Source organism: Phalacrocorax aristotelis, chromosome 4 (genome assembly GCF_949628215.1).
Source record: "Phalacrocorax aristotelis chromosome 4, bGulAri2.1, whole genome shotgun sequence".
NCBI classification, from domain to species: domain Eukaryota; kingdom Metazoa; phylum Chordata; class Aves; order Suliformes; family Phalacrocoracidae; genus Phalacrocorax; species Phalacrocorax aristotelis.
Window position 1 is genome coordinate 1,785,491 of NC_134279.1, and position 26,811 is coordinate 1,812,301.

General features: G+C 57.0%; 1 protein-coding gene and 1 long non-coding RNA gene across 5 annotated transcripts; one reads left to right on the forward strand and one right to left on the reverse strand.

Moving 5' to 3' along the window:
* Window positions 1-370: 370 nt before the first annotated feature.
* Window positions 371-1,840, forward strand: LOC142056896 (uncharacterized). The gene is made up of 3 exons (XR_012660458.1): window positions 371-1,046; window positions 1,141-1,320; window positions 1,655-1,840. It is a non-coding gene; the product is annotated as an uncharacterized LOC142056896 (long non-coding RNA).
* Window positions 1,841-10,344: 8,504 nt separating this feature from the next.
* LOC142055924 (uncharacterized) lies at window positions 10,345-15,397 on the reverse strand. 4 transcript variants are annotated; one of them, XR_012660128.1, is made up of 12 exons: window positions 15,329-15,379; window positions 14,537-14,783; window positions 14,232-14,386; window positions 13,715-14,009; window positions 13,442-13,605; window positions 13,017-13,116; window positions 12,807-12,938; window positions 11,904-12,037; window positions 11,666-11,804; window positions 11,414-11,581; window positions 11,017-11,146; window positions 10,345-10,785 (listed from the first exon to the last, which is right to left on the reverse strand). XR_012660128.1 is itself a non-coding variant. In XM_075089965.1 (10 exons), exons 6-10 carry the CDS (start codon window positions 12,831-12,833, stop codon window positions 10,570-10,572), a joined length of 675 nt encoding a protein of 224 aa, XP_074946066.1. In that variant the 5' UTR covers window positions 12,834-13,116; window positions 13,442-13,605; window positions 13,715-14,009; window positions 14,232-14,386; window positions 14,537-14,783; window positions 15,329-15,379; the 3' UTR covers window positions 10,345-10,569. The 4 variants fall into 4 exon arrangements, 1 of the variants encoding a protein (XP_074946066.1); XR_012660127.1 differs by having other exon boundaries at window positions 12,807-13,116; window positions 15,329-15,397; XM_075089965.1 differs by lacking the exon at window positions 11,666-11,804 and having other exon boundaries at window positions 12,807-13,116.
* Between the last annotated feature and the right edge of the window lie 11,414 nt (window positions 15,398-26,811).

Here is a 26,811-nt window from a genome sequence, read left to right on the forward strand (position 1 = left end):
GGGCAAAGGCGCACGAGCCGGGCTCGGGCCGTGCCCGGGGCCCGTCGGCGGGCTCCCTCGGGGTGTTTCGGCCGACGAGGCCGCGGGTACAGGCGGGAGGCTGAAGGCAAAGGGCGGCAAGAGAGAGCCTGGTTCTGCTGCGAGGCAGCGTCCCGGGTTTCCAGGGAACCACAGGGCTGGGCTCTTTATACGGCTGCGATTTGGCAGCTGCCGCTGCCCCGCTCTGTGCAGGGTCGTACGTGACGTGGGGCTCTTCGGAGGCACGCGCGGCTTCCCTGCTGCGCTGCGGCCTCGGGAGAGCCCCCTTTCCCCACTATGGAGTTTGAATTGAGGGTGGGGAAAATCCCGGCCTGGGTGCAGGTACGTGGCTGCAGAGGGAAGGAGAGCGGGGACAAAAGGCTGTGAAAACAGTTATTTCCTCAGCAAAGAGCTGGCAGGAGGCGCGCACGTGTGTGCAACAGGGAGGCCTCAGAGCCGCTCCCCGGCCCCCGGCGCCCCGCGCCTACTGGGAGCTGCCGCTTGGGCCCGACCCCTGCAACCAGCGACCCCGCGGCAGCGGCCCCGCGTCTCAGGCCACAGTCCCCTGCCGCCCGGGGGAGGATTTGGGGGCAATCCTGGGGCTGCAGGGCCGGGTCTGGCTCCTCCCGGCCCCGCGGGCGCCGGGGCATCAGCAGCTGGGGAGCCACGGGGCTGCGCCCGGAGCCGGCCATGCCCACCCCGGCGAGCAGGACCCCGGCGCGGCCGCGGCGTTCGTCGGTCGCTCGGCAAATATACGTGGGCCGGGGCTGGGGGAGCCGAGCCCTGTTTTGCCGCGTCCAGGGCTGTCGTGGGAGCGAATGCCGCCTCTCCCTTTGGGATTTGCAGGCTCGGAGGAGCGTCGGGGAGATCCCTTTGCAGGGCAGCACCGATGTTTGTGCCGTTCAACGCCGTGCTCGTCACCAGAAGAAAAGCAGGAGCCGCGACTTCTGCTGAAGCGCAAAGGTTTCACCCCGGCGTGGGCCCGGGGGGCTTTTGCTGCCGAACCGGCCCCTGCGGCGGGCGCGCAGGTAACACCAGCCCCGGCTGTGTATATAGGCCTCAGCACCTGGACGCCCGCGGCTCTGTCACCGTGCTGATTTACGTTCCCCTCTTCCTTTGTAGGGTGTTGCCATTAGAAAATAAACGCCCGGAGCTGTTAAAAAGCCTCTGCCTTGCCTTGGCTGTAACGCCCGGGGTGCGGGACCGTTGCAGCCTCCCAAGCCCTGCGCTGGGGAAGCTCGGGCAGCAGGGACGGGGAGCGCCTGGCCCCGTTTCGGTGCCTGGGGGAGAAACGGGGAGGAGGTTTGTCCCCCATCCTGCCGCTGGTGGGAGAACTGCACCGGGCCCCTTATCGGGGCAAACCCCCTCCTCCTCCCGTAGCACCGGGGGCTGGCTGGCTGCCCCCCTGCACCACCACCCGGCGCTGGGGTGTCGTCGCGTGCCAGGGCCTCCTGTCTCCGGGGGGGCCCCCACAAGGCCCAGGGCCGGCACCAGGGTGGGGGGGTGAAAGGGGGGGGCGACACGTGTCCCCAGCGCCGCGGGGATGTCCTGGGGACGCCGACGGCGGGCGATGGAGGGGTGGTGAGGCCGGAGGGCGTGGGGTGGGGGACTCGCAGGCGGCTCTGTTCTCCCACAGGTCGCCGGTATCTGATGCAGACGATGAGGAAGAGGAGGACGACGGCACCATAATTATGGGGCCAGCCCCCTCCCGTGCAGGGGTGTCCCGGCCATCGGCTGCCGCCTGCCCCGGGAGGTGCCAAGCGACCCCTGGGAAGCTGGAGCCGCCTGCCTGAGGACGCCGCTGGCAGCCCACAATAATAAACCAATTAATCACTACTAATAAATCGCTCTCTTTCATTACTGCGTTACTGTAGCCTGCCAATGAACTCGTGAAACCCCGGTCCTGTCTCAGCTGGTCATTAGCTGGGGGCTGCGCATCGGGGGGGCTGCGCCTGAGGCAGGGGCGAGGGGCCGGGGATGCTTGGAGCCCCCCGGCCCATCCCCATGGGGAAACAGCCCCAGCGACCCACCCGGGCCAGCGGGCACCCCAAAGGCCTTTTTGTGCCAGACGGACCCCCACGAGCCGGGCGGCGTAGGAGGAATGACTGTATGAAAACGGCCTTTCACCACGGCGTGCCCGGGGGGGCCGCTGCCGCGCCAGGAGCTGCCTCGAGAAGAAACCTTTTAAACAAATATTTAGCCCAGACGACAGGAGTGGAGTTGGGCAGATGTGGGGGCTCCATCCCATCACCCCGCTGGGTGCAGGGGCAAGAGGGGCCCAGCCCGGGCACCAGCGCCTGCCCGGCCGGTGCTGTGGTTGTGTCTGGGTCTGGCTGGGGTACCCCGAGGGGTACGGGATGGGGGTGCCGCGGGTCGCCCCTCGGGTCTGGCTGGGGTACCCCGAGGGGTACGGGATGGGGGTGCCGTGGGTCGCCCCTCGGGTCTGGCTGGGGTACACTGAGGGGTATGGGATGGGGGTGCCGCGGGTCGCCCCTCGGGTCTGGCTGGGGTACCCTGAGGTGTACGGGAGGGGGGGTGCCGCGGGAGCAGCTGTCACCGCTGCAGCCCCAAGCATTGGTGCCGCCGGCGCTTGCAGCAGTGCCTGGGGGTGAGGGGTCCCCGCCGTGGGCTCACAGTGGGGTGCCCCACGCCCTGGCAGGCAGCTGGCACCCCAGGAACAACCAGCGCTTTTGTAACAAACCCTGGGGAGGAAGAAAGGTGACAGCAACATGTGGCACCATTTGCCGGACGGGGGATGAAAGAGATTCGCATTTAAGAGGGACTTAACAGCGCCCTGCGCAGGTCATGTCACGGCCTTGTGTGAGCCCAGACGAAGGGACTTGGCTGAACAAACCCAGCCCGTTGTTCAGGCCAGGGCAGCCGGCGCAGCCGGCGATGGAGGCGCAGCCGGCGATGGAGCACGTGGAAAAGGCGACACGTCCCACAACACACGGGCAAGCGGCATCTAGGAAAGATGCTGTGGCGCTCAGGGCATCGCCCTTGGCCATCACTGCATGAAAAAGGATTCGAGAAGGATGGCTTGCTGAAGAAAACATGTTTTATTTTTTAAAATTCAGTTTAATGTCATTATATTTACTTTCACGACCTCACCGCGTTTCTGTGTGAAGCCCCACGTGCTTCAGTCTCACGGCGTGTGCCCGCGACAGGGAACCTGCACGCCTGCACCGCGAACTGCTGCTGGAGGAACAGCTGAGCCCCTGACCCGTCCCATCCTCCGCGGGGCAAAGCCCAGCCCAGCCGGAGCCGGACCCCCCAGGAGCAGCCCCGGCCCCCGCCCGGCACCGGCCCCACCGAGCACCCGCCGCTGCACATAAACCCCTGGCCGCAGGGGTGGCACTTCCCAGAAGGGGTCTGGAAGGGAGAAAGGGGCTGGGACTCCCCTGTCCCGTCCCACCCAGCCATGGGGCTCATCGGGTGAGCCCCTGTCCCCAGGGCTGGGCCCCGGGGCGGTGAAATGGGATGTAAAGCCCACAGGGCCGCACAGTGGTGTCTTCCCCCGGCACAAACCCCGCAGCAAGGGCCGTGCCCTCCAGCCCCTCGCCCAGCGGGGCACCCCCCCCGCCCCTCGCCCAGCGGGGCCAAAGCCACTCGGTTGGAGACGGGCACCAGCCAAAAAAGGGCCCCTCTGCGGCCCAGACCCCCCCTCCCAGGGCACATGGACGCTGCTGCTGAGGCCAAGCTCAGCCTGCAGCCACCCCGTGTCCTGGGCCAAGGCCTGCCCCTGGGCTGGGGTCCCGCACGGGGCTGCGGGCGGGGGTCGCACACCCTCGTACAGTGCCCGCAGCACGGCGTGCACAGCCTGCGGCGTACGTGTGAGCTGCACACAGTGAGCCCTACAGCCGTGTAGTGGTGTACAGCTACAGAGCCATACGCCGTATAGCGAGGCACCACTACAGAGCCCTACAGCCCTATAGTGAGGTACAGATGTAGAGTCGTACAGCTGTATGGTGATGTACAGCTACAGAGCCCTACAGCCATACAGCGAGGCACAGCTATAGAGCCCTACAGCCCTACAGCGAGGCACCGCTACAGAGCCCTACAGCCCTACAGCGAGGCACAGCTATAGAGCCATACAGCGAGGCACCGCTACAGAGCCCTACAGCCCTATAGTGAGGTACAGATGTAGAGTCGTACAGCTGTATGGTGATGTACAGCTACAGAGCCCTACAGCCGTGCAGCCGCCTGTGCCTGAGGCCCAGCGGGTGCCGCCCGGAGGGGCGCGTTCAGGCCGGCGTTACCCGCAGGGCTCCGGGCCCCGGCGGGCCCAAGCAGCCCCCAGGGCTGCCGAGCGCGTGGAGCCCTCCCGGGCGTGCCCGACCCCCTCCCCGCCTGGCACCCCCGCCGGGGGAGAGGGCTGGCAGCGATGGCTGTGCCCCAGCACCGTGAGACCCCCGGCACAGCCGCGTGTCCCCATCACCGCGCGGTGCCCCCATCACAGCAGTAACCCCCGATGCAGTGGAGCCCTCCCCACCCCCTCCCCAGCCTTTGTGTTTTCATGGTAAAAACCCCACGACACGCGGCACCGGAGGCGGGCGGCAGCCGGGGACCCGGCGCCTTGGGCTCGTGGGGCCCGAAGCAGCTGGGCGGCTTCGTCGGTTTTTTGGTGTTTTTTTTTCCCCCCTTACTGAGCATCATGTGTTTGTGTGGGGTTTTTTTGTCTTTTTTTGTTTCGTTTTTGTTTTTGGGTTTTTTTTTTTTAGGCAGGTGGTTTTGGTGTTTCACCAGCTTTTCCCCAGCACCAGCTGTGGGGCAGCGTCTTTGGCACCCCACTTTATTTTTGTGCTTTTTATTTGATTTAGTATTATATTTACATGTTTTATTTTTTCCTTTTGATTTTTTAAATTTTTAAATGTTTTTTCTTTTTTTGTTTTTTTTCACCTTTCCCACTTTTTTCTCTTTTTTATCTGTTTTTTTCCTGTTTTTTTCCCTTATTTTTTCTTTATTATTATTATTTATTATATATTTATTATATTTATTATTATTATCTCTTTTTTTCATTGTCTGTTTGTTCACCCTGCACAGGTGGGGCCACTTCCCCACTGATGAGAAAGGACCCACACCTGGGGTGGGCTTGGCTGGGGGCGGAGGGGGGAAGGGCATGTGATGGGGGTGGGGGGCGGGGCTGCTTTTGGGCAGTCGGGGTGCAGGGAGGGGGCTGGGTGCTGCTGGACCCCCCCCCAGGCCCTGGGGGAGCTGGGGCTGGGGTCTGGGATTTGCTGTTGCCCTCCCGCACCCTGGGCCAGCTCCTGGTCTCGGGGGTGGCCGGAGCCTGCGGGCATCGCCACGGCAGCAGGTCCCCGGGGCTGGCTTTGGGGTCCCCGTGCTGGCCGTGGGGAGCCCCCTCACCTGCTGCGGGGCTGGTGTGCGGCCCTGGAGAGGGGCTGTGAGGAGCCTGGCCGTGCTGAGGAGACCAGCCCTGTCCGTGTGTCCGAGCCCTGATGTCCCCGTGAGCGTCCCCGGGGCTGGCTGGGCTCGAGCTTCGCTGCGGGGGCTCGGCCCGGGGCACCACAGAGACCCTGGGCTGCATGTGGGGGCTGCGGGACCAGCCTCGGGGGAGCCCAGCACCTCGCTCTGGGCGTTTCCCACGGAAAGCATCGCACTGTGCCAACCGAAAGGATGCAAGAGAAGTGATTTCTCCAGTGGGGAGTGACTGTGGACCCCCGAGAGGGAGCTCCATGCCCCGAGGCAGCGCTGGGCAGCACCAGCCCCCTGCCCCGGGGGTGCTCGTTTGGCTCGTGGCCCTCCCGGTGACAGCACGGCCACGCCGCATCTTCCTCCGGGACCCCCGGCACCGCACCGAGGAGCTGTGGGACCGGGGACACACCGGGACTGGCCGGGCTGCCACCGCTCCCCCCGTCAGGATCCCCCCGGCAAAGGGTCCGTGGGGGCCGCACAGAGCCGGGGGTCCCTGCCGCCCCTGCAGAGAGCTCTGGGGACGCTTAGAGGGGGGAAGAGGCGATCAGAGTTGGTTAATTCTTAGCAGTGTTAGTGCTTTGCTGTCACTGAGCCTGGGCACCCCCAGCCCGAACAGGGGGTGAGGCTATTTCTGCAGGGGGAGCTGGGCTTTCCCCGGGCGGGTGGGGGGCCCAGACCTACCCCCAGCACTGCAAAGGGCAGCCCCTCATCAGGAGGTGCCCAAACTCTTCATTGGTGTCAGCAGGAGCCCCTTAGGGCTGATTCTTAGCCTCTCCCCACAGGTGGGTGGCTCTTCTGAGCCTGCTCAGAGCTCAGCCTGGGCTGCTGGGGGTGGGCTGGGGTTTGGGGAGGGACCCTCCTGCTCTCCAGCCCCCCTGCCCTGCTGTGGGCACCCGGGAGAGAGACTTCGCCATGGCTCCCGTCGCCCCCCTGCCCCGGAGCACGGTAAGGAGGTGGCGCGAGCTCGGGGGGCTGCTTTGGGCCCTCGATGGACTTGTCTGCGCCCGTGGCATTTCTGGGGGTGCAGGGCTGTGGGGGGGCTGGGGCTGGGCTGGGGCGGCGGGGTCGTGTATCACTTGTTACTGGTGCCCCAGACCTGACTTGCCGGCCGGGCCCAGCCTGAGCCTGGCTTTGCTGCTCTGGGCTCTCTGTAACGTTCTGGTGAATAAAGCTCGTGTCGCACCCTGGCTTTGAGTACAATGTCGTACTCCACGGGCCGAGCACGGCCGCTCCCGGGACGCAGCGGGGTGGGTTTCCCTGCCAGGGAAGGTGCCGGCGGCGGCAGCACCCAGCCTCCTAGGGGGCTTCAGCGCCCCCCCGGCCACGGGGATCCCGTAGTTGCCAAAATAATTCAGTTCAATGCCCCAAAGGCCAAGGAGAAGCTCCCCGGGGCTGTTCGCCTGCAGGCGATGGCACGTGGGGTCTCCTGGGAAAGCCCAGAGGCGCCTGTGGCTCCGCTGGGGAACACAAGCTGCGTGGGGGGGGTTTGCGGCACAAAGGGCTTGAGGGGGGCAAACCCCTGCTGCCATCTCCCTGCCCTGGGCACGGCTGGTGAGGGGCAGCTGCCCGGCCCCCGGAGGGGTGGGGGGCCCAGCACAGGAACCCCCAAAGCCCCTTCCCACTGTATTCCCCCAAACAAGAGTAGCTCGGGGTTTAGGCTGAGCCTGTGCAAAGTCCTAGGGCTGTGTAGTGCAGAGAGAAGCCTCTCCTAAGCCACTCCCAAGTGCTCCAGCTGAGCCTAAATAACACCTGAGCAGTCCTGGGTAAAACCAAGGTCAGAACTGATTTTGGGGTTTTTTTTGCACTTGGCATTTCCCCCCAGGCCCCCCACTTGGTGTTTTTTGCCCATAGAGCAAGGAAAAGGAGGGAGAAGTGGGAATGAGGAGGAGGACAGCGGCTCCAGCGGCTGCTGTGGCCCCTCTTCCCCTGTGTCGTGGTGGGAAGGGCAGGCTCGTGCGAAAGGCTGATTTCTTACACTGAAGAGGTTGGGTTTGTTAGTCTTAAGAGGGAAAAACACTTACTTCCTCAGCCTGGAATGATTGGAGCCTTATGAGGCACCTGGGACCCCCCTTCTGTTTCCTGGGTTGAATTTTGGTCACTGGGTAAAGGGAAGCCTCACAACTGCTCTGTTCTGTTCTGCACCTAAGCTCAGGCCATAGGTGTGATGTAGACTCTCAACACTGCCCCTTAGACGTGATTAGCTGTGGGGAAACCCATCTGAGAGAAAAGTGGTACCTCAGCCAAAGTCCTATGTGTGTTGTGGGGTCACGAATAAGCTGCTGCTGTTGAGGGTGGGTTTATTCTCCCCGATTTCCCCCCTCCAGCATTGCTGGCCCCACTGCGCCGCTTCTCCCCGGGCAGAGCAGCCCCTCCTGCTCACCCTGCCACGTGCCCGAGGGTGCCGTCGCAGCCCCCCAGGGGGTGATGCCGCTGATGCCACAGGCTGGGGATGAGCTGGCAGCCTGGCCTGGGGGTGCAAAGCCAGGCCTGGGGCTCAGTGGAGCTGGATGCCAGCTCTGGTCGGGGGCTGCAGAGCAGAGGATGAGTCCCACAGTGCTGGGCAGTGGCTGCTGGGGTCTCCGGGCTCCGAAACAGAGCCTGGTGGGGCTTGGCACCAGGCCAGCGTGGGGCTCAGCGGCTGGTTTTGGGGCTCATGAACACGGAGATGAGGCCGTTACAAGTGTTCAAGTCTGGGAAATGGAGACCAAGACTTGTGTTTTGGGGCTCAGAAATGAAGTACTGCCTGTTAAGGGCTTGAAACCAGGCTCATCTGGCCAGGGTCAGAGCTTAGAAACAGGGACCAAACCCCGTGTTTCGGGGGTCAAAACCAGAGACTAAGTCCTGTGTCTTGACATTGGGCTCATTTGGCCAGTGTTAGAACTGAGAGAGAGAGACCAAGAGCTCAAGTGCTGTGTATTTTGGGCTCGAAACCAGGCCCAGAAACAGAGACTAAAAGTCCTGCGTTTGTGGCTCAAAACTGGAAACCAGGTCCCGGGGGCTTATGGGGCCAGTTTACAGCTCAGAAGTAGAGACTAAGTCCTACGTTTTGGGGGCTCGAAGCAGAGACCAAGTCCTACATGTTTGGGCTCAGAAACTGATACTAAGTGCTGCGTTTTGGGAGAACAAAATGAGGCTTATTGGGCCAAGTTTAGAGCTTAGAAACAGAGATTAAGTCCTGCATTTGGGGGGGGGCTTGAAACAAGGCTCATGTGGCCAGCTTTAGGGCTCATAGCAGAGACCCACCCTCTACTTTAGGACTTGAAACCAGGCTCACCTGGCCTGTGTTGGTGCTCACCAGCAAAGCCCCTGACCCCCAAGGCTGAGCAGCCCCTCTCCAGGCCCCGGGGCACAGGAGGCCAGGCCAGCCTTTATTCCCCGGCCCAGGCCCTGAAAGACCCCGCACCCCTCCCCACCACAGGCCTTTATTCCCCGGCCCAGGCCCGGGACGCCCCGCGGCTCCGTGCCCGGGGCCCCGGCACGGCGGGCAGCAGCGGCCAGCGCGGGACTTGGGCCTGAGGGAGGCCCGGCCCTGCCCGCCGTGTGGCCCTCCCGCCCGCGGCGCCCCGAGGGAGGCGGAGACCGAGACCGGCCCCGCGACCCGCACCGCGCCGGGACGGGGCGAGGCGGCCACCGCCCGGAACCGCCCGCCCACCCCGCGCGCGCCCGCGCAAGGCCCAGAGCCCAAACTGCCGAAACCGACTCAACAACGGCCCAGAGCGCCGCGCCCCGGGCAACCGGCCCCTCCCGCCGCCCCGGTACCAACGGCCGCCGCGCTCAGTGACGGCGCTGCTCTGGCGGCGGAAGAAGGGGCGCGTGCGCGGGGCGGGGCGCGGGGGGGCGGGGCCGGGCACAGGTGTGCGAGTGGGCGTGGCCCAGTGCGCATGCGCGGGGCGTGACCGCGAACAGGTGGGCGGGGCCAGGCTCAGGTGCGAGGGGCGTGTCCCAGCGCGCCTGCGCGGAGGGGCGTGTCCCGCCCAGGTGCGGCCGGGCGGGGCGCGGAGGGCGCCTGCGCGGGGCGGGGCCGAGCACATTTGAGCCCCGCCGGCGGCCGGCGGCCCCCATTTGGTTGTTCGCTCTCGGCGGCAGCGGCCGGGCCGGGCTCCCCCGGCGCGGCCTAGGTGAGGCTGGGCGGGGGGCACGGACGGACGGGGCGCGGCGGCCTGTCGGTCGGTGCCGCGACCCCGGGGGCGGGTGTTGAGGGCCGGTACGCGGTGCCCCGGCGGCCGCGCTGCCGGTGCCCCGGCGGGAGGAGCAGCGGGCGGAGCCGCGGTTCTCTCTCGGGGCGCCGGCGAATAAAGCCCGGCGGGCCGGAGCCCGGCGCCCCCAACGCCCCAGCGTCACTTCGGCCCGGCCGTCCGCGGCCACCCGGGGCCGGGCCCGTCCTGCGGGTCCCCCCGGGCAGTTCCCAAGCACCGCCCGCCCCGCCGGGGCTCCCGGGCCTCCCAACACCTCCCAACATGTCACCGGGGCTGCTCAGGGGCTGCGGGGACTCGGGCCAGGCGGGTGTTTGCCGGGGCTGGGATGGGAGTGGTGGGCTGAGCCCTGGGCTTTGGTCTCAGAACTGGGGACCTGGTCACTGTTTCTGGGGCCAAAGCCCAAGGCTGGGTTTGGGAGGGTGTTGGGGTGTATTGGGGGGTGGGTGGGAGGCAGGTGGGCATTGGGGTGCTGGTGGGTGGCTGCTGGGGCATGGGAGGCAGGTGGGCATTGGGCTGTGGGTGGGAGGTGGGTGGACATTGGGGTGCTGGTGGGAGGCTGTTGGGGCATGGGAGGGGGGAGGGCAGGGGTGTGGGCCCTCACCAGAGGTGGGGGCCTGGTCGCGTTGCTCCCCAGACTTAGGGACACTGGCATGCACCAGGCAAAATTAAACGCATGAGATGATAGTCTCTGGGCGAAACGGCACTTTTCAGACCTTTTTTCGTGAATCTCCAACTCTTTATTCAAGGTGTGCACAGCTACTGGGAGGGGCATTGGGCCATATTTAGACCATGTACAATTATGACAGTTCATATTCATAGAGAACTTCTGACAGTGATTGATTGATGACCTTGGCAAAAAGCCAGGAGCACTTGAGAAAGCACAAGCTGGAATGGGCTGGAGCCAAAGTGGAACTGGAGCTCAGCTGGAACCAGCAACCAACTGGAGATGAAGCACAACAGGAACTGGAAGCAGAGGAGATGAGTCCAAACTGGAGTCTGAAACACAGTGGGGCTTGTTCTTCTTCTTTCCAATGAAGCAAGAATAAGCTGAAGCATTTGATGAGCTGAGACAGAGCTGGAGCCACATGAAGAGGAGCTGAAATGAGTCTGAGCTGTCCATAAGCTGCACCTGGGCCTGAAAGAAAGGGGAGCCTGAATCAGCAAACCAATCAACATGCACACAGCAAGCTGGACCCAAAACAAACAGGAGAACAAACATAGCACACACACAGAGAAATGGGGGGCTTAATCTAACAAAAAGACCCAGGAGCCCAAAGCAAGTAACAAAACACAAACGAACAGGGCCCAAACCCCTCTGCTGCGAATGAGCCCGAGCCATAAATGAGTTTGGGCAGAAACAACCAACCTGGAGCTGGAGTGACAGTGAACAGGGGCTGAAAGGGGTCCGAGCGATCTGTGAGCTGCAGCTGTCGCTGTCTGTGAAGCTGGACCTGAAACAGGAGCCAAAAGTGACCTGGAGCAGCCACGAGCTGGACCTGAAACAAAGGGGAGCACCAATCAACAAACAAATCACACACACAAAAATGGGGGTCCAGATCTGGACCCAAAACAACACAGAAAACACAGGACCAAAACCAACTAACCAAACACACACACGAACAAATGGGAGCCCAAACCAACTAACAGAACACACAACAGGGCCCACACACCAGCAGACAAACCAAAGCAAGTGAACAGAAACAGGAGCCCAAACCAACAGACCAAACACCCCCACACATAAAGGGGGGACCCAAAGCCCTGACCTGGAGCCGCGCAGTCCAGGCAGCATCTCCGGGCGGGCGCAGGCGGGGCTGTCCCCAGCCAGGAGCGGGGTCGTGCGCAGGGCAGGCAGCAGCACAGGCAGCCCGGCTTCTTCTTGGGGCTCCGCACCCCACACGGGTCTCGGCGTCCGTCTGTCCGTCCACCCATCCCTACACAGGGAGAGAGATGTGGGATAATCAGCTCCTGGCAGCGCGGCCTGTCCCAAAGAGCCCCCGCAGCTGCTGCCCTGCAACCTGCTGCCTGGAGCAGCTCCCAAACTGGAGGTGGAAACAAGCTGGAGCCCGAAGCAGCAGAGCGAGCTGGAGATTAAACTGCACTGGAGATGAACAGGAGCTGCAGCCAAGCCCGAACTAGAGCTGCCTGGAGCTGGACCTGAAAAAAATGGGTGCAAAAACAGGGACCTGAAGCTGCAAACGAGCCAGAGCCATGAAGGATCTGGAGCATCCACAAGCTGGGGCAGAAACAACCAACCTGAAGCTGCAGGTGAGCTGGAGCCACAACGAACAGGAGCTGAGACAAGCCCAAGCCATCCATGAGCTGGAGCTGTCCATAAGCTGGACCTGAAGCCAGAGCCACAACTGACCTGGAGCAGCCAGGAGCTGGACCTGAAACAAAGGGGAGCACCAATCAACAAGTAAGTGACACACAGAGAAACAAGTGTGAGGCCAGACAGAGCTGGACCCAAAATAAACAGGGCACAGACCGACTCCAGCAGCCCCGGGCTGGGGACAGGGCTGGCACTACGCTGGTGCCAGCAGCATCCGGGCCAGAACCCTAGAGCACCCACTCCCACCTCCCCAAATGCCCCTTGCAGCCACAGTGTCCCAAAATGGGCAGCCCAGACCTGCCCAGCCGTGGCTCAGCGTGGGCTGTGGGGATGGGAACCACCCCTGTGCCCGCAAACCCTCTGGCCACGGGGGGGACCCTGCCCAGGCAGGTGCGGACCCTGGCCCTGCAGCGCCGAGCTCCTGGGAGCCCCAAGGGACACACCCTGGCACCCTCACCAGCACTGCCCCAAAGGCTCCAGGAACCCCCTTCCCCAAAGGCCCTGCAGGGAGCCCTGCCGAGGTACGGCACCCGCCCTCCCCATCCCTCACCACCCACAAGCAGGACAAGGGGCAAAGCTGAAGTGACCCGAGCACACAACTGCTCCCTGGAGCTCCTGACTGCCTGACCCCCCCGAGGCACGGCACCCCCTGAAACCTACCTGCAAGCCAGCACCCCAATCCCACGGCTCATGGAGGGCTTGCCCCCCTGCAACCCTGGTGCCTCCTGCAGCACCCAGATATCCCCACCCGGTGCAGTTAGCCCCAGCAGCTGAGCATCCTGGTTCCCACCGCACAGCTCCGCTCGGCCGCACCTCGGGGCGCTCACCTCACCCGGCACGTCCTCCGTGGCCATTGTCCCCTGGTGCTCGCCGCCTCGGGGCCGTGCTCCTCATCCAGGCGCCCCGTTGAGCCTTCCCCAGGCGTCGGCACAGCCACGCCTGTGCGTCGGTCCCAAAACCTGCCAGGAAAGTCAGCGGGCCCCAGCTGGGCACACCCGGGGATCCCGTGCCAGGGGAGCGGGGAACGGAGCACTCACAGGCGGTGCCCCGCGTGCCAGAGCTGGAGCAGAGGAGCGGAACAAGATACGGCATCTGTCAATGAATTCCCAACCGGCCCGTGCCGAGCAAGCTGAGCACCTGGGACACAAAGCACAGAATCACAGGAGGAAACACTCGCTGATGCGCATGAGGTGTGCGGCCAAACTGCAGCACCCCAAACGTGGGTCCAACCCCTTCAAATGTCCAAGTCCCACACGTTTCACTAGTCCCTGGCACCCACGCTAACGATGCCCATCACAGAAACGCTCGGCAAAGCCACTTCGTTTCTGCAGCGGTCTTGCTGCTTGTCTGTTGATCCAGACAACCCTGGAGTCCGTCTTTATCAGAGTCACATCTCTGTGACACTGGCCGGTGCCAGGAGTGTTTCAAAGCTGCGTTGGAGGGGCTGGGATGGCAGCGTTACCTTGGGCGCCCGGGGGTGTCCCTTATCCTTCAGGGACTTCCACGAAGCAAAGTCCTTGTGTCCAAGGCTGGGCCGTCCTTCAGTGTGTTTCACTTCACCACAAACACTGCCCATGTCTCCGGTAAAGCTCCACCACCTCATCGCATTGCGGTGTAGAATGGGAACTAGTACAGATTAGCAAAGTTAATACGCTTTCAGACCCCCCGCAGCTCCGCTCCTCTCCCCCGCACCCCCAGCAAAGTCACCGCAGCCACCACCAAAGTCCCCACTCACCAGCGGCGGCGGCCCCAGCGTCACCTGGTTCCCCCGAGCCGTGGCTGCCCCGACGCCGGCAGCCCTGCGAGCGAGCGGCCGTCGTACCGGCACACGGCAGAGCCCCGCGGAGCTGCCGGAGCACAGGCGACGGCATCTCCCGCGGTCGGGAAACATCACGGCCAGCAGCCAGCGCCGCCTCTGCCCACGGTCACTCGTGGGCTCCTCCAAAAACCCAGCGGCTGAGACGGAAGGGTCAGGCACACGGACGGGGAGGGCTCGCAGATGGAAGGGGGACCACAAACCCCTCCATTTTCTAGCAGGGAGAAAGCAAAGCACGGTAAACATCAGCGCACAAACATGACAACTGCCGTACAAAGTCAAAACTTGCACCTTTTATCTTAAGTTTTACCTCTACACCTTAACCATAGCCCCTGGCTGGCAAGCACACGCAGGGGACTGGCAAACAGCTGCTTAAACACGCCAGCTAATAAACCGCATTAACCAAAGGGAGACAAAAAGGCATTTAGTTACGCACCCTCCACCTCAGCAGAAGCTCCTGCAGAAAGGCTGCTCCTGCCTGCGGGAGCTGAAGAACCTCCGCAGCGCTTCCAGTCCCAGCCCCGTTGCCCCCAGCAGCCCAGGGGACACGATACCCCCCAGCCCTGCTGGGAACCAGCTGCACCTCTCGGCCTTTTGGAGGAAGAAACAAAAACCCTTCATCAAAGTAACTGCCGACACCCGAGGCTGAAAACCAGGAGAAGCTGTGGACAAAGCCAGGCAACACAAGGCAGGTGGAGCCAATCCAGGTGCCCCCAGGTCCCGGTGCCTCCTGTTACTCACCGTGATTAGGGCGGTGACGGGCCTCTCTGCTGCCCCTCTCTGGGGAACCCCTGGGAACCCTGCCAGGCCACCCCACGTCCAGTCTGGGGGTTTGGGCGATGCCCGGGTGCCCCGTCCGCGCAGCCAAAGGCACCCTGGCCCGCCCGCGGCGGGAAGCGGGTGCGGCCCCGAGCGACCAAGGCACAAGGTCTCGCTTTGGGACCCCGGCCGGCCCAGCAGCGCGTGCCTTACCCGGGGACCATCCAGCCTGCACGAAAAAACACGTTACCCGCACCAAAGCGGCGGCGAACCGGACGGGTTTGTGCCGCTGGTTACGCGGTGCAAAGGGCCCCGTGACCCAAACGGGGGCGGGCCCCGCCGCCCGCCCCACACGCGAGCCGCTACCGACCGCCAGACCCGCAGCGCCGCGCAGGGAGGCGCGTGACGTACCCACGTGCGGTTTGGGGACCCCGCCGGGCGCGGACCCTTGTGCCGACAGGCGGGCCCCGCGCCCCCTCCCCGCCGGACGGCACCTGCGTGCGGGGATCCCACGCTCCCCGGCTGAGCCCCGTGGGGTTGACCGGGCGTCCCCCGCGTCCCGACCCGCCCGTGGCGCGGGACGGACGAACCCACGGACACTCACGAACCCCCCGCGCACCGCCCGGCTCCAGACACTCCCTCGCCGAACCCAACCGCCCCCGACTCCTGAGCAGCCCCAGGGCTTCCCAAGGGTACGCGGGGACCCCGCATCCCCGACAGAGGGCCCCGAGCTCGGCAGGGCACCCCCGGACTCGGGGACCCTCCAACACCTACCGGGACGCCCCGCAATTCCCACACTCGCACCTGCTCCCGCCGCCACAACCCGCCCCGCCCTCCCGCGGCGGCGAGCGGGACTTGGCGCCGGGACTTGTGAAACCCTCGGGCACTTGCCGGGCGGGGCCGGTCCCACCCGCGCCGGCCAATCAGCGGTGCCGGCGCCTGCGGCCAACAGCCAATAGCGGGGCGGGGCGGGAAGGAGAGGCCGCGGCGCCCCCTGGCGGCGGGAGGGCAGCGCCGGGCGGGTGCCCCTGAGCCGCCCCCCACCTCCAGCCCGAGCGGCTGCCGCCGGCGAGAGGGCGTCACCGCGGCCGGATCAGCTTGCCTTTACGTTGCCATCCGTTAAAGATGGAGAGAAAGGGCAGCTGTGCCAGGCCGGGAGGAAGGGGAGCACGGGGGTAAAAGCTGGCCCGCGGAGGCTTTGAAAGGCCCCCCAAGAAGCCTCTGCCGGCGCTTGCTCCTCCCTGGCCTCCCAGGTCAGAGCGCGTGTGCTCCCACCGGGGAACGTCACCTCTCAGGGCGGCTGCCCAGGAGCCTCTGGCCTCACTCAGAGCTCACAATTCCCGAGGCAGCGTTTCTGCCAGGCTGAAAAAATCCCCTATGAAACACACTCGGGGGGACTGTTTGCTTATGGTTTCCCTATGAAAGTGCTTTCTGATTGCCTACCTAAATTGGCTCATTGCCAGCTTATCCGCGACAGGGGCCCTCGCAATACTTTCCTGTAGCTAAACACGTTGGGTTTGTTTCCCGAGCTCCTGCCCCAGCATGCGCTGCAGGGGCCACTCCGCGGGAGCTCTTTGCAGGCCCTCTCCTACAAAGGGCATCCTCGGCCAGTTTCACATTAACCTTTCCTGAACGCGGGGGCTTTGACTGCTACAGACTATCGCAGGGGAAGGCTTTCTAATGCTCCGGGGAACTTCCAAAACCACCCCCTATCAGGAATACCTCGTGTCGTGCTGCCCTAAGGTCCCACCGAGTTACTAACTCGCGCTTCCTGTCCTTGGGCTCATAAACCCAGAGCTTCCTTCTTCCCTGGTGTTTGTGACTGAAGAGCCCCCAGGCTTAACAGCCCGAAATCAAACCATGGCCCCGCGCTCAGTACAGAGTTTGACACCAGAGTCATTGCCGTGCCTGCCCAGGCCACCCTCCCCTCGCGGCAGCCCGTAGCGCTGGCACACGCGCCTGCGACACGGTGCCTGGGAGGGCAGGTGACCCCTCCGACAGGCGCAGCGGCCGGCAGGGAGCAGGCAATCTGCCGCTCACACGCACGCACGTTATTGGCAGGTGCAAACAACAGCACTCGCCCTGCACTGGGTACATTTTGGGAACGATTGCTCCGGTATACAGAGGAGAGGGGATCATTATCCTCTGAGGCTATCGCAGGCAGCTCCGATGACGCCCCACGCAACAGCAATGTCCCAGGCTGCTTCAGGCCCTACAAGAACAAAGCCAAGTCTATAACCACAAGCCCAAGCATAGTTCACCTCCTGCACAGCAACTTCCCCTGTAACAACTAAAAGACTTTCAAATTAGGAGAAGAAATGAGGCCACAAGACAGCCCCGCAGCGCATCAACACCTGGTGAGCCCTTCTGAGGAGAAGGCAGCAAATAGTCACCCCGTCACACCCGTGAGCAACTCACGCGGGACACAAATCGGAGTGCCGCTCTGCCGGCTGCAGGCTCCCTCACCCAAGGCAGTGGCACACCTCAGTGCACGCACACTCACACACAAAATCAGCACTACCAGCTGAACAGGGACATTTCAATCTTTCCCTGGCAGAAAAGGCTTCTTTGGAATGAGGTGTTTCCAATTTCAGATGATATTTTTTCTTTGTCAGGCCAGATGGGACCATTACAAGCCTCACAATGTATTCTGAGGCGTGTAACAAAATGTACACACCTAATCTAAGTGCGAGACTGACGCTGCCAACCCCATACAGAATCCACAGAGACCTCCTTGCTTCTGTGCTGCTGGCCACAAATCCTGACAGCCTGGTACTTGCACTTAATGTGCTTGGGATGGGTCTGGGATCTGGAAAACCTGAAAATATTTCTCCCTCCTCTGTCTGTCCTCACATTTATTATTTTAAAGGGGTCTTTCTAATTTCAGCTGTTGTTGATTGACCTGAAGGACAATAGGCAAATCAAGTAGTAAGCGTTCAGTTCATAGTCTGTGCCCATCAATTTTTTCCTACTGTCGTGAGAAAAAAAAGGACTGAACTCACCACATAGTCAGATCTAACAATACAGATCACAAAGACCACTGGAGATGTCAGCGTGGTGTCAGAGCCGCTTGGTTCCAGCTGCTGACGGAGGCATTCCGAGTGCCCAGCAGGTCCCCATTGCCCTGACGGCCTCACCTGGAGCCTCCACCGCCCACACGCCCTTCCCCATTGGCCCCAGCTCTGCATTTAAGCTCAGGCCAGGGGCATTGTTTCTTAATTTAGTCCTAGCTGTATTGTAAATATTTTTTTTTTTATTATTTTATCCCCTTTTTTTATTTTTATTTTTTTTTTTTAGGTAGTATTAATTGGCTGCTTTGGACTCCTGCTTAGGTACTGTGTGGCTGAGCGTGTGGAGGGGGGTTGTGGTTTTGTGCTGTTATAAGGTTTGAGTTTGTCTTCTGGTTTTACTGTGATCTCTATGAATTACTTAAGTTAGTGGCAGTATGTGACTTCTACTAGCTGATAAAACAAGGCTGCAGTATTGTCTTAAAGCCTATGCTGTAAGACAGGTTTGATTCATGTGGAAGGGACTAGCTTTTTCATTGGTAAATTTAGCCTTTAGTGAAACTAAGGACTATTTACATCCAAGGCATGACCTCTGCTGTGTTACAAAGAAGTTAATTTTAATTAATTCAAGTTGAGTTTTAAAAAAAGAGGTCCTGCTTCTATGATTAGAGAGTACAGATTGCAGAGAAAGTGGTGGAAGGGAAGAAGTAAAGCACTGTCTCTATTAAAGGCTATGTGAGAGAGACTTCAGATCCTAGTCTAACAACCTTAACGTGCAAACACTTTAATGAACATGTAAAAGTATGGCCCCATTACAAACACAGGGCTGCTGTTGACATCTATAAAAGGCAAAAAATATCAGGCATACCCTGGTTATGTAGCTCAGTTCAGTTATAGTGTTACGGCAAAACCCTTTGTTCTCCTGATCTCTGGTAAGGCTCCTATTAGCTGTGGAAGCTTAGTTCAGCTAGAAGGGCTGGGTTGGTAACCTGTGCCCCTGGAGGGGTACCGTGGGGAACCCCTGGAGAGCAAGGACGCTTCTTCCAGTGTAAGACAGAGCCCTGGAAGTTCTTTTCTTGCTCTGGATGCAGAGAGGTAAGTTGGGCGTGGAGCACTCGCTGGCCTTCCCGAGATTTCTTTCCTCTACCCTTTAGCCGTATGAGGAGAGAGAAAGCTCCTGGTGATGTTGGTGGGGTGACTGTTACAGACTTTAGCTGTGGGGTCTGGGTGGGAGTTGGATTTTGGGGAGGCAGAAACAGGCAAAGCAAAAATGTAGTCTTGAACACAAGGGCTAACTGATTTAATCTGGGCCATACAGACTGTTCTTTTTCTCATGGTTCCTGCTGCTGATTGAAAAGCTACCCTTGCCCTCTCTGCAGAGGGGCTTGGTTTAAATGCTGTAACTTGGCATGCAGGACAAGAGCTTGAGAGTTGCAGGCTGTGCTGGGGAGTGCTGGGTGCATGGGGGATGGCTCCGGATGATGGCTCCCCCCAGCTGTAATGGCTGGGGGTGTGTGTCAGAGGGCTGGCATCTGCTGAGGGAGCTGTTAGTGCATGACCCTGATAACAAGCTTCCTAAGGTGAAGGGATGCCTCAGAAAGAGCAAAAGGGTGAGGCTCTGCAATGAAACATATGGAAGAAACCCAGCCCTAATGTGCAAACCAGGCATCCCCCTCCACCCCAGGACAGCGGTGGCTGCGGCTGACACCCCTCTAGCCCCAGAGCTTGGCTTTGGGCTGTTTTGTCTAGTCCCTCCTTCTCTCCCTCCTCCCTGCATCAGGCAGGAGCTGCAGGGTCTCTTCCCTCTCTGCTGTGCCTGGGGCTGCAGTCTTCCTCCTCGCTGCACTGAACAAGGAGCTGCTGCAGAGCTCTGGCGCCTGTAAGTGGGGGTATCGAGTGGGGTGGGGGGCTGCTTTTAACTTGGGTTGGGCTGTTTCTCCCTCTCTGCTGTAGCTGGGAGCTGGGGTAAAACTGGAGGAGCTTTGTGAGCAACAGGTTTGTGTGTGGGAGGTGGGATGCTGATCCTGCTGCTCTGAGGTGGGAGGTGCGTCCCAATTTACTTGAGGACATAACACAGCCTACATGGGGCTCCTGGGGATGCCAGGCATCTGCTTTCTGGCAAGCAAGTCCCCCCTGCATGCTGCTTAAGTTGGTTCCAGGGAGTGCACTGCTGCAATACCGACCACTTCATGCGCTGGGTGGGGATAGGCGGTGGCAGTAGATGCCTCTGACCCAAACGGCTTTGTTGTTCAAAACCTGGGGGCAGACATGACAACGCTTCCCCCCACCAGCAGGGACAAGGCAGCTGTATGGCCAGCAAGGGTGACTGTGTGTGACGGGGACAGCATCTGTGCTTTTGCTGCTGAGAGTGCCAATCTAAATGGGCTGGCTGCTTAATTGCTGTGCTGAGCTCAAGGCTTTTATTAAGGGCCTGTGGCCACTAAGAGCACTTCTGTGGAAGAGGGGTGAGTAGAGTCATTTGTGTCACTTGCTTTGCTCTTTCCTGATTGATTTTTACGAATGGTTGTTGAGTTACAAGGGCTGAAATAACGTTTTAAGGGTCAGTTGTCAAATGCTGCTGGTTAACACAGTTACTCTGCTGAGTCTGGGAAACTGCTAAGCCAGGAACGAGTTATATTCACCTTGCTGTAAAAGAAGGTGTGGAAAGCTTAGGACAGTGTTTTAGAGCAAGTTTGTTGGCTCTACCTCTAACAGTCCACACGGTGTTTCTGCTAGTGCTAGCAGTGTAACTGTGTTAAGATCAGACACCAAACGTGTCCAGAGGAGAACTAAACCTCTATGTTGCTTGGAAGGGAATCAACATGAAAACTCTCACGAGAGATATATTTGGGATGTTTTAGGTCAAGGACAACCCATTTTAGTCCCATGAACTACTCATTTCCATCAGAATGGCTCTCCAAGGTGTCACTTCATGTTTTTTCTCAGTGACTAAGTTTTACATGCTCTTATCTTGGTTTTGTATCAATAGCAACAACCTGCAGTAGGAAAAAAAGCATCTGGAGCTTGCAGTACCTTTGTTACCTAACTTGATCTAGAAAAGAATAGTGCCTTGTTATTTGAATCTGAACCGTACTCGGGAGCTGTGAAGTATAAAATGCTGTGGGATCTGTCTCAAGTGTTTTGCTGGAGAAAGGGTAATTAATTGAATGTAACTCTCTACAATGGAGAACCATTTGTTGAGGCTTGCATTTAGGTACCTGTAAGGTGGCATCTCAAACCTAAGTAATGGACCTGTGTTGCTGCTTCTCTCAAAAAGAAAATCTTAGCAAGGAAAAGTTAGTTCTAGTCCTTGCTGCTTGAGGCAGAGCCGCTATCTGATTATTTTGCCCTTATGGCTATTGCAGGTCCCAAATCCTGGCGTAGTTCACCTTTTGCCTATGGCACATCCTAAATCCTGTGTTGTGTTGATGTTCATATCCTTCTAATGAGCATTTTGGTGTAACCTGGTTGCTTCCACAGAAATCTAAGATTCTTGAAGATTGCAGTTGAATTTATGTACTACGTGATTTGGTAAGCAATCTAATTGTGTAGACCTCAGACTAAAGCGCCTATCCTGCAAAAAGCATATATCCTGCAAATCCTCATACGGTGGCCTTCTGTCACCCTCATTAATTTTGTTGGCATCTGGACCTAAACCTTTGAATCCACTGGGGCTAATGGTACAGTGATGTACAGCCATGCTAAAGGCAAAGGCAATCACAGGCTTGTTAAGAGGGCTGTGGAGAGACAAGTGGGTAGCAAGCTGCCGGGGGTGGCGTGGGTATTGCTGCTGTATGAGCTTGCAGAGCTCCTCAAAGGAGGAACAAGAAGATGGGGAGAAAACATGCAGCCTTGTACCAGTCAACTGAGCTGGCTCAACTGCATTCACAGTATTGCTCTAGTCATGTTGTGACCTGTGATCTGACCTTATCAAGCTACATCAATGGGTAGTTACTACATGAATCACAGTGCATGAGACGACTGACCCTGAACTTGCAGTTCCTCTGCAGATGAGGATGTGTGTACAGTACAGCTACTGCCACTGAAGAAACAGAACAGGGCTGTCTGTGCTGGCTGTCGCTGCTCATGGGACTGAGGTACCTCAAGGGGGAGCTCAGTGTAGGATGAGTCTAGCAGGGTCATAGCCAACAGGACAGCTGTGCCTTGAGCTGCTGACCTGCTGAATGCCAAACTCTTACAAACCAAAGGCATGGCTTCATGTGTACGGGGTGAGAATTGCTTTATTTATGTGGAGGATTAACAGTTGTAGTCCAGTAGTAGCTTATGCCAGATTTGATGCGTTAATGCCTTTAAACCAGGAGAGGTGATTATTTAATTGTATAACGATAGGTGACTTGATAGACTAAAATTATTTCCCACATGGCATTAAAATTGAAGGATAAGGTTTTGGAAAGTTTTGGCTGATGTCTCCTTGTAGCAGGAGGAACCTGACAATTTTAGCTTTCTGACAGGGTAAATGAAAGCTATCAAGAGCACAGCATTGACAGAAAAGAAATTCTCTCTCTTGAAGTCATAAACTCTGCATTTGGAAGGGAAGAGTCACTGTACAGTTTGTTTTCATCTATGACTACAGCAGAATTCCAAAAACCCTGAGGGTTTCATTAAAATGGTACTACTCACCAGGTGATGCTAGTCAATAAGGGTAGAGGGGGCTTGTTTTGCTGTTGCCTTCCAGTGGGTAAACCTAGGTGGTTAGAGCAACTTGCTGGTCCGTGTTACAATATGGTTGGTACAGGTAATGTTAGTTAAGGTATATAATCACACTAACAGATACGACAGCTTAGTGGCCCATCAAATCTACTTCACTTTCCAGCATAAGCTGCTTGGAATACAGAAGCAAATGCTGTTGGGAACTATTGTGGCACACCTGAGTTACAGCTATCACTTGTTGAACAGAATTGGCTTTAGGGGAGTGGAGAATGCTTTGTGCAATATGTGAACTCAGGTTCATTGTGATGGAAGCCTCCAGAGTGCAGGTGTGAAACAGAATAAACCTCTTCAGAGCTGCAATACATAGGCATGGCTAACTTGTAATAGGTAGAGGGTAGCCTCCAGTAGCTACTTTCATTCAAGTCCTGGAGCAGTGGTAACAAAGTTAAGTAATTCTTGATGCTAATCAGTGACTACAGGGATCATCAGCAGAGAGGAGATGACAAAGCAGGACAGCTTACCAATGCTGCTGAGACTGCTGGGTTCATTCATGTCACTCAGGCTGCATGCTGCTCTCCCTTTCATCCCTGACAGGATGCAGTGTGCCTGGATGAACACAGGAAAGGGGGAATGGATCACGATAAGGTGGCTTTCTGTACAAACACAGGCTATTGCCTACAAACCTGACAGTTTGAACCCCACAGGTTATTGAGAGGTTACCTCTTGGTATGGTAGGGGTATGTAAAATTTCTGACCCCTGTTAGAGTTACATATCTATGTTATCCAGGTGAGGCTTAATATTTGAGTGGTGTTAATTACCCCATGCATAATGAAAATCAAGTCTCTGAGGCAGTAAATGGGAGTTTGAGAGTAGTGATTCCTGATAAAGAATGCAAACCATGTAAACACTACAATTAGTTTGATATGAAGCGTGCAGCTGTCTGGGCTTGAACTAGTATATACCAAGTGGTATAGAGGGGGTAAAAGGCTTTCTTTTTGAGTTGTTCCCCAAAACAATGTCAGTATTAGACTTAAACTATTTATTGCACGTAAGTCACCCGAACAGCAGCATTAGCTCAAGCCTGGGCTGAGACCATGCAGGGCTTGTAGCTGTTATTCTAAGACTTCGTTCTACTTCCAGTAGGCTGCTTTTTTGTGCAGGGAACATCTTATTCCTTTCCAACAGTAGTTCATTGGGAAGTTAGAATGGTAATTCAGTGGGTAATTGCAGCTAATATCTGGAAGGAGGGGGGCTTGTCTCAACTCTGGACCTGCCACTCTGATTTTTGTCAGAAATGGATGCTTATTTGGTAGCTTCATCTGGTTTTGATATATATATTCCCATTCCCCAGTAAATAAAATACCTGTGCTCTCTTGTACACCACATAGATACTTTCAGCACAAGTTGCATTGAGGTGGGCCTTCTAGAGAAGGAAATAAATGAATATACCTCAGATAATGGTGTGTGATTTCATGCCTATCTAATATTGGGCAATAACATTTCCATGCTAAAATAGATTTAAAACAAATGATTATAGGGCTCTTGCTCATTTTTCACAATAAGCATAGATATAATCTAGAGTGAAGAAGCCTTGTGATGTGCTATTGGTATTATTTTTGTCTACACTGCTGGCAGCTCACATCTGTTTAAGTGGGAGAAAGGAGGCTGAGAAGGACAAAAATTTTTGTTCCACTTTGATAAGTCTAGCTGGAAACCAATTTTATGGGTAAAATAATAAAGAAAATAAAAAACATCTTTAAGTGTTGTTTTCGCTTTTAAAAAGCCATGCAGGAGGTCATGTCAAACACTGGCAAATTCTATTGCCCAAGCCCTCAGTTTCAGGGAAAAAATGCTATCCTGTTTGGCTTATTATGAAAGTGCTTTGACTGGGCTGAGGATAGCAAGTGAGGAAACAGTCACAAGCACACTAGTTCTTGAGTTTAGCTCTTGTAATTTATGCTTGTATAGTTGTGGTTTTCTTATTTAATGCTGGTCTTCTCAGTTTGCCATAGTGAGAATAGCTTTTTTGTAGCCAATTACATATCCTGTGTTATTAATGCTGAACTCCACCTGGAGGGATGGCTGCAGTGATCTCTACCTGTATTTGCTTTTCCAATTACTCTTCTGCTGGTTTGAATCTTGTCATCTGTGGTTGCCCTCAGAGCAGTAGCTGTGTGACAGTAGCTGCTGTAGTTATTTAATAAAATTCTAACTTGGACACAATTTGTTTGTGACTTAAGGCTTAAAATCAGACTGTTTTAGTGTTACCGTTGTGTTTCAGTGTAAAGTTGTATTTCAGTTGTGTGTGTGTTTGATCCAAGGAGCACTCTGACAGTCTGAGCAAATGGTTCTGTTGTGGGACCTGAACTACTTGCACTGCTCCCTGCTGTCTGGGTGTTGACTTGTAAGGCAATGCTGGCCCTTCAGCTCCCTGGAGGGGTTGACAGCAGGGAAAGGATGGGGGACAGAGTAGGCTAACATGCTCTATTATTGACTTAAGACCCTATCTTCTCAACAGCATCATCTCATCCCACAGAATGGGACTTGCTGTGGGGACACGTCCATGCTTCCTGAGCAAGCGCTTAGCTGCTTCCCGCAAGGCTTGCTGCAGAGGACACAACACCGAGCAGATTTGTTTGCCACATCTCTTGGTGGTTTGCTGTTCTGCAGTGGACTAAAGTAACACATCCACACTGCACTTCTGTCTAGACTAATAACTTGGTAACAGCAAACCTCGGGCTGAGTTCTGGTTGTTCAGTCTGTAGCTATGACAGGATCCTCATACTCCCCCATTTGCGCAGGGGACACATACACATATAAAATACATCAAGGCAGTGCCTGTTTCTTTGTGCCGATTGAATTAGCTTGCAACCTGACAGATGGGCTCTGAAATTGCCTATTTGGTTTGCCAATTTTACTCTCAACTGGGACCATCTCCTTGTTGTGCCACCTTTCAGCTTCTACCTAAACTATGATTACCCTTGCTTCCTCCTTTTACTTATTCCCTCAAATACTCTGTTCACTCTCAATACTCCAAATGACACGGCTGTCATCTCTACCTGAGTGTGCTGACAGGGAGTGACTCATGTACAGAGCCTTAACATGCACCTAAGATTAGATGATTCAGCTCTGTGTCTACCATCCAGCCAATATTGAAGGACTGGGGATAGTGAAAATCAGCTGCTGTGCTGGAAGGCAGTAATTTAGGGGGCTCATTTCCCATTAGTGTGGAATTTAGTGCTGCAGAAAGCCTGGCAGTGATCATTTAACTGTTCCTATAGCAATAAGTGTTGTGGATTAATTTAAGTGCTCACTGGAGCACTCCAGTGAAAAAAGCTCAGACCAGTTTAGATGGGGTCCCTGGCCAATTTCTCATGATGGATCGAAATGTGCTACTTAAAGATTGGACCTTGGGAGAATTTAACTGAATATGTTAACTCTACCGAAAGCTTCTCAACTAGGGATTGTCAACTTCCAAATTCAAGTAATATATTACAATGGCCAAACACAAGTAAGGTAGGAGGGGGTAGCAGAGGGCACCAAGAATGTCATGCCCGGTGGCTGGCTCACAGGAGTAGTGGTGGGTTTGATCAGCCAGCGTTAGCAAAGGGAAGAGCAAGAGCTGATGGGTTTACTAGCCTACTTTCAAAACACTGTTAATGCTGCTGCGTGCGGGGACAATGCGTGTCCTGGTGAACAGGGAGAGCGCTGCTCTCAATGTATTACCTTTTTTCTACATCACTTTTGTTGAAGTTTTACTGCTCAGCCACAGAGACCCACTTAGTTTAATGAGAAACTCATCACTTCTCTGCTGAATGTGCGTCTGAATAGCAAAGGCAAGAGGAAATGAGTGCACTTTGCTTTCTGCACCGTTCTGGCTTGTACAGCATTCATTCCTTTATTGTAGCAAGCCCTGTATTCCTCTTTATAGTGCTAGATGATACAGTGGGGGTGTGTGAAGCCTTTAAAGGGAAGATAACCTAAGTATTAATATCTTTGAACATGGCCTAAGCACCAGGTAAATTGCACTTACTTACAAAAGGGTATTTCTCAGCGTCCTTGTGATTTCAGTATAATACTACACCAAAAAGACAAGAACACTACCAGGCGGCAGAGCAGAAAACACAGGAAGCGTTTTCTAATACCTTAACTTCGCCTCAGTAAGAATTACAATAGCTTTCAGTTAGGTATTGTGCAACTTCTATACAGATATTCTCTCACGTATCTGCTAGGTTTCTGACTCAGCAGCTAGGAATTTAAGGCTTGGGTTTAAGTCTGTTATCACGACCAGGCCAAGCCCTGCCCTGATTGTGTTGTACGCTTTCCTTGCGTTCTACTCAACTGATCGCCCTATGATTCTTTTCCCCTGTTCCTCTAACGTTAGAGGTAATACCATCCTTGTTTCTCCTCCCCTGCTGCTGGCCGAGAAGACTAAGGCTGAAAAGACCCCTTAGATTCCACAGCTTTGAGACTTAGGTTGTGAGGGTCTGAGGGGAATGCTCATGAAGATGGCAAAAAGCCATTTCCAAGTGTAAGGGAGCTCAAACCTTATGATGACTTCAGGCTTCTTAATAAAG

Coding starts and splice junctions, on each gene's coding strand:
- LOC142055924 (XM_075089965.1), bottom strand. CDS start 12,833: ATGGCCACGGAGGACGTGCCGGGTGAG. Junction 11,147..11,413: donor CCTGGACTGCGCGGCTCCAG/GTCAGGGCTTTG, acceptor CCTTTGTTTCAG/GTCCAGCTCGTGGCTGCTCC. Junction 10,786..11,016: donor CACTGTCACTCCAGCTCCAG/GTTGGTTGTTTC, acceptor CCTTTCTTTCAG/GCCCAGGTGCAGCTTATGGA.